Here is a 6,884-nt window from a genome sequence, read left to right on the forward strand (position 1 = left end):
TAATATTGACAGTTGAAATGGATATGTTGCTTTACAATGGAAGATGTAAAACTGGAACAGATGCCAGATATTCAAATTACACATTCAAAAGCATACATTCAAAATTAGAAACCCACATCTACTAGAAACTAGCCTTATTTTATTTGATCTTTTGAAGAACTATTTTATTTTATAAGGAATAAAGATAAGTTTGCAATGAGTGGGCAGAAATATGTAAATTGTTTCAGTTGCATTATTTTAAAATAAGAAACAATAGAAAATTATAGAAATTAGAAAGAATGAAGAAAACAAACTCTGGACATCATAAACCCAAATGTAGAAGATTCCATTTTATGTTAAAAAAAACACAGACTAGGCTACATAATTATATTATGGGTTTCTGACTATTCAAAACTGGAACTAATAGAATAATTACTAGAAAGAAAACTAGGTAAATCATGCACTGAAATATTTCTGATAAGTAGAAACTATCTTTGTGCAAACTATAATGCATAAAGACAACATTATACACTCAAAGGTTCTTCTTGCTCAGGGTTTTCCTGAGAGCAACTTTAATATCTTTGTTTCTCAAGCTATAGAGTAGAGGATTCATCATGGGAATCACATTAGTATAAAACACAGAAGAAATTTTTCCTTCATCCATATACTCAGCTGAGGAGGATTGGAAATACGTAAATGCACCTGAACCAAAGAACAGAAAAGCAGCAATGATGTGTGAACTGCAGGTGTTGAAAGCTTTAGACCTGCCCTCAGAAGAACGGATGTGGAAGATGCTGGAGAAAATAAAACCATAGGAAATAAATATAGTTGAAATGGGAACAATGATATTGATGCTAGAAACAACAAAAACTACAAGCTTGTTGATATAAGTAGTCGTGCAGGAAAGCTGGAGCAAAGGAGGAATATCACAGAAGTAGTGGTTGATGGTGTTGGCATCACAGAAAGACAATCTCAGCATGCAAGCAGTGTGAGCTACAGACTCAGAAAATGCAATAAAGTAGGAACCAAGCATTAGGTTCAAACATAATTTAGAGGACATGACAAGATTATACAACAGTGGGTTACAGATGGCCACATAGCGATCATAGGCCATTGAAGTCAACACATAACACTCAGAAATAACAAAAAAACAAAAGAAATAAAGTTGGGTCATACATTCCATGTAAGAAATTGTATTCTTTCTGGTTATAAAGTTCATTAGCATTTGTGGAGTGAACACAGAAGAATAACACAGGTCTACAAAGGACAAGTTAAAGAGGAAAAAATACATTGGGGTGTGAAGATGTGAATTCAGCACAGTTAGTATTATCAAAGATAAATTTCCCAATGCAGTGATCAGGTACATTGCTAGAAACACAAAGAACAAGGGTATTTGTAGATAAGGCTTGTCAGTTAAGCCTACCAGAATGAATTCAGTCACCAAAGAGACATTTACTGAGTCCATTCTTCTTTAAGAGAATCTGTGGACACAGAAAATGGAGCTTAGACGGTTATACACACAGAGAGACCTGGATTCTTCTCAACTGTAAAGTGTATGTTGTCAATTTTTCTTCTAGTCATGACTATGTATACAGAAGCAGCTGGTGCAGATTCAAATAAATTATCTTAAACCTTATATCCAATGATACAAATTTTAGTGTTATTTATAAAAGATATCACAAAATATCTGCTGAGTTGGGAGGGCACCAGAGGTGTTAAGGGAAAGCCAAATTATAATCACAATTCATTAAATGGAGCATACACATTTTCAAAAATAAAAATAAGAAACAAATATTCATTTAAAAAATAAGTGGAGGAAGGAAGAAAGTAGGAGAGAAAGAGAGAGAGAGAAAGAGAGAGAGAGAGAGAGAGAGAGAGAGAGAGAGAGAGAGAGAGAGAGAGCGCTGTTCATATACCTGTAATTCAGAAAATCACAATTTTCAGTCCAAAGAGTTGAGAGGTCTTTTACTTTCCTGTTTATCCATGCTTATCTAGATAAATATTTCAGATTCAAAGAGTGAGATCCTTCAATTCAAAAAAGGTATACCCAAGATTTAATTTTCCTTGACCAATTTCTGAATTGTAGGACATTTTTTTTTTTTTTTTTTTTTTTTTTTTTTTTTTTTTTTTTTTTTTTTTTTTTTTTTTTTTTTTTTTGTGATTAAGGCTTTGAATCTTTCCTGGAAGAAGAGAAAATGGGCCTTAAAGTCTAGGATGTGTATGCTAATAAGCAGTGATTGTCTAGGTTTTTCCTCAAAGGAGAGCATTTATATTGAAGAAGGAGGTGAGGAAATTATATTGTACCCTGGATCTTGATCCTTATTTCCTTAGGGACCCACAATTATATTCATACTTTCCATACACTCTAGAGAACCTGCACCCCAGTGTAGATAGATAGCATCTTCCTTGCCAATTATCCTGATCTTAGAAGGGAATGCTTTAGTTTATGTTTCTTTCTCCCTTGCTTCCTCATGTTAGTGAATTTCTCAAGGTCTTGCTCCTGACTTATTAAATTCTATGTCTGAATAATTTAGCATGTATTAGAAAGTTACCAACAGTTCTCTGCTACCAGAAATATCATAGATGTTATGTAAAAAATATTTCTGAACATGGATATTATAAGCAAGATGGACATATCCAAAGACCTCAAGTCTAGATTGAGAAATGAAGACAAGTAAAATATTCTGACAGCACTACAAATATTTTTCTTTTATCTAAGAGACATTGGTTATCAAACTTCAGTGGTCAGCCATGAATTCATGCAAAGATATGACATTATATGGACAGAGAGGTTGTTTTTAATCTATTCATGAGGATATATTAATATATATGTAACTACAATTAAGCAAATAGAATCTCTGAATGTTAGAGAGAGCAAGCACTTGTGTGCATTGGAAAGGCTGGAGACTAGAAAAGACAAGTGGAAAATCATATAATTACATTTTAATTAAAAATAAAAAGATTAAAATAAATAAGTAAATTCTCTAAACAGTATTAAGAAAATAAAATAGAACACATCATCAACTGCATCATCTTACCAGTTTCTCTTTCTTAACCCAAACCCTCCCATAGTCACCAACTAATAGACCAGCTTTCCATTATTTTTTACTGTTGCACACACACACACAAACACACACACACACACACACACACACACACACAGACACACGAACAAATATATATGCAGAAATATGTAAATTAATCAAGTTAAGGCATAAAACATGTTGTTTTCCTGTTGTTAAGTTCTATATGCACAATGTGTTTGTATATGTATATATGAGAGTAATGTAGGTTACAAAGAGGGCCTATAAATACTGTGGTGCAGAGATCAAATGAGATGTGAGAAAATATGTAGGAAATATGATTAATGAGTCATAGGTTTTATACACAAGTTTTCCTATGCCTCCTGTAATTATTTATAATAAATATATACAATGGAAAATTTGAAGACAAATAATCTTGACCTGAATTTGTGTATTTAATAGTATACATAAAATATTCATATATAAAAACCTCAAACCATTTTATCAAATGTAAATATTAAAACTATTTAAAATAAGCCCTTCAGTATTTTTTTTTAAATTTTTTAATTGAATCCTTTTTTACAGTCCAGATTTTATACCTCTCCCATTTCATCCACTGACTGTTCCACATCCCATACTTTCTCCCCACATCGCGACAACTATGTCCCCATCACGACATCCCAAGCACCACCAGAACTTCCCATTCCCTGGGGCCGCCAGTCTCTTTAGTGTTAGGTGCATCTTCTCTGACTGAGCCCCAGCCCAGCAGTTCTCTGCTGTATATGTGTTGGGGGCCTCATATCAGCTGGGATATGTGTCTGCTTGGTGGTCCAGTATCCGAGAGATCTCAGGGGTCTAGGTTAATTGAGAATGCTGGTTTTCCTACAGGGTTGCCCTTCTCCTCAGCATCTTCCAGCTTTTCCCTAATTCAACCACAGGGGTCAGCAGCTTCTGATCATTGGTTGGGTGTAAATATCTGCATCTGATTCTTTCAGCTGCTTGTTCAGTCTTTTGGAGGGCAATCGTGATAAGCCCCTTTTTGTGAGCAGACCATAGCCTCAGTAATAGCACCGGACCTGGGGATCCCAATTTGGGCCTGTCATGGATCTCCTTTCCTTCAGGCTCTTTTCCATTTTTGTCCCTGCAGTTCTTTTAGACAGGAACAATTCTAAGTCAGAGTTTTTGACTGTGGGATAGAAAACCCATCGCTTTACTTGATGTCTTGTCTTTCTACTAAAGGTAGACTCTACAAGTTCCCTCTCCTTACTATAGGGCATTTCACCTAATGTCCCTCCCTTTTAGTCTTGAGGTTCTCTCCCCTCGCAGATCTCTGGTACATTCTATAGCATCCCCCTACCTCCTACCTCCCAAGTTTGCCCGTTTCTATTCTTTCTGCTGGCCCTCAGCACTTTAGTCCTGACCATGTTTCCTCCTTCCCTTCCCTGTCTGCTTTTCCACCCAGGTTCCAACCTCCTTTCCTCCCCCTGCCCCTTGTGATTGATATCTTCTCTCACCCAAGTGGGATTGAGACATCCTCACTTGGGCTCTTCAGGTTAAATGTGTATAATTTTATTAGGAAGAATGCAGACAAAATGTATACCTTAGAAACATATATAAACAGGATATATTTCAAATTTATGGGGCTCAAACCATGGAAGAAAAGCACATTAATCATGATACAGAAGCTTTTCTTCTAAAGTAAAAGACTTTTTTTGTCTCTACAAATGGAATAAAAGTGTGACACTTAAAATTGGCCTGTCTACAGGGAGGTATCATGCATTACGATGATGAAATAGATTGGCACGTCATTTGTGGTTTTGCACCTTTCTTCAAGAAACTCTTTCTCATGTTCTCATTTAATGTTGGATGGAAGCTTGCTCCATGGCTATTCACTGAACTCTTTAGCTTTAGTTCATCATTCTGAGACTGAATTGAAGTTAAGAGAGGGGATAAGGATACTACATATGTTGGACTTCATATGTTGGACTGATTTTAAATAGTACCCAAATGTGCTCCCATCAGCATACACAAATGCAGTATCTTAGATAGAAACTTAAGAGTCTGAAAATTGTATTATTATTTTAAAAATACTCTCTGCAAAACTTCCCTTGTCGTCCAGCCATTAATACACTTCAGGGGATGCTGCTGTCTTTAAATGGTACACCAGGTCCCAAAGATATGACCTCTTGTACTCACTTGAAATCCTGCATGATATTCTCCTAGATTTGCAAATTTTAGAGATGATCCATGCAAAAAAATGACTTTAATGTAAACTGATTTGTTTCGATTGAAAAATATGAGTTATTTTAGAAATAACTTCCCCTGTGAAGTATATGCTGTCAGTGTTTCTTCTAGCCATAACTATGTATACAGAAGCACTTGGTGCAGGTTTGAATAAATTATCTTATGTCTCATATCAAATGGTACAAATTTTAGAGTTATTTATTTAAAAAAATCACAAAATTAAGGAGAAAATCCACTTTAAAAGGTTCAGTCTTCCCGCACCTGCTGTCCTCTTTCACTAGGGCCCACCCACAACAATGGAAATTGGAAGCAGATACCTGGAAGTTATAGTATTGTTTGCTATTACACATTCTCCTTTGCTGTAGTATGAGTGAAAACTATATCTTTAATCAAAAACTAAAAGAAACAGATTGAACCATGGGAAGAATATTTCCTGGCTCCTTGTAACAGAATTATGAATCTGGAAGACTTGAGATCTGACCACATGGGAGAACCTCATCAGAGATGTCACAACTCTAGTTGCAACCAGCACCTCTTAAAATGCCTTGATCCCACTGTAGGCTCCCTTCTGAAGAATATTTCACTTGAGTCTCATTTTGCACAGAAAGGAAATAAGCTCACTGAATTCCCTCATACATTAAGAAATACTTTGGACTCATGAGTTGACAGGTTGGGAGGATCTCAAGGAGCTGGGGAAGAGAAAATTATAATCACAATATATTAAATAAAAATATGTATTAAAGCAAATATTCATTTAAAAAGGAAGAAAAAGCAGAGAAATAGAGGAGAGGAAGAGAGAGAGAAAGAGAGAGAGAGAGAGAGAGAGAGAGAGAGCTGTTAGCATACCTGTAATTCAGAAAATCACTATTTTCAGTCCAAACATTTGAGGTCTCTTACTTTCCCATTTATCGATGTTTCTCTGGATAAATATTTCATATTCAAAGAGTCAGATCCTTCCATTCAAGGAAGGTATACCTAAGACTTAGTTTTCCTGAACCAATTTCTGAATTACACAACATTACTTGTGATTTAGGCTTCATGTCTTTCCTAGAAGAAGAGAAAAGGTGCCTTAAACTATGGGACGTGTGTCCTTATAAGCAAGTTTCTGAGACTGTCTAGGCTTTTCCTCAGAGGACAGCATTTAGATTGAAGAAAGAGGTGATGAAATTCTACTGTAACCTGGATCTTGATCCTTATTTCCTGAGGGATCCCAATTATACTCATACTTTCCAATCACTCTAGAGAACATGCATCTCCAGTATAGATAAATAAACTCTTGCCTTGCCAACTATCCTGAACTCAGAAGGGAACTCTGAGTTTATGGTTCTTCTTCTCTTGTTTTCTCATATTAAGTGAATTTCCCACACGTCTTTCTCCCAACTTTCTCAATTCTGTGTCTGTGAACTTCAGCATGTTTCAGAAAGTCACCATCAGTGCTCTGCTACCAGAAATCTCATAGATGTTATTTAAAAACGTATTTCTGAGCAAGGTTGACAAAAAGAAGGGGGACATCTCAAATGACCTCAATCCAATAGAGCTGAAGACAACTGGAAAATTTTGTCTGTGCTACAAATGTTCTTTTTCATCTAAGAATCATCCTCTAATTGGTTATCAAATATCAGTGGTCAGCCATGAACT

General features: G+C 35.7%; 1 protein-coding gene across 1 annotated transcript; it reads right to left on the reverse strand.

Moving 5' to 3' along the window:
- Positions 1-401: 401 nt before the first annotated feature.
- LOC143438813 (olfactory receptor 8B3-like) lies at positions 402-6,320 on the reverse strand. Its single transcript, XM_076924499.1, has 2 exons — positions 6,093-6,320; positions 402-1,460 (listed from the first exon to the last, which is right to left on the reverse strand). The coding sequence occupies exon 2, from the start codon at positions 1,442-1,444 to the stop codon at positions 512-514; it is 933 nt and encodes a 310-aa protein (XP_076780614.1). The 5' UTR covers positions 1,445-1,460; positions 6,093-6,320; the 3' UTR covers positions 402-511.
- Positions 6,321-6,884: the final 564 nt, after the last annotated feature.

This window comes from Arvicanthis niloticus, chromosome 26 (assembly GCF_011762505.2).
Source record: "Arvicanthis niloticus isolate mArvNil1 chromosome 26, mArvNil1.pat.X, whole genome shotgun sequence".
Classification (NCBI taxonomy): Eukaryota; Metazoa; Chordata; class Mammalia; order Rodentia; family Muridae; genus Arvicanthis; species Arvicanthis niloticus.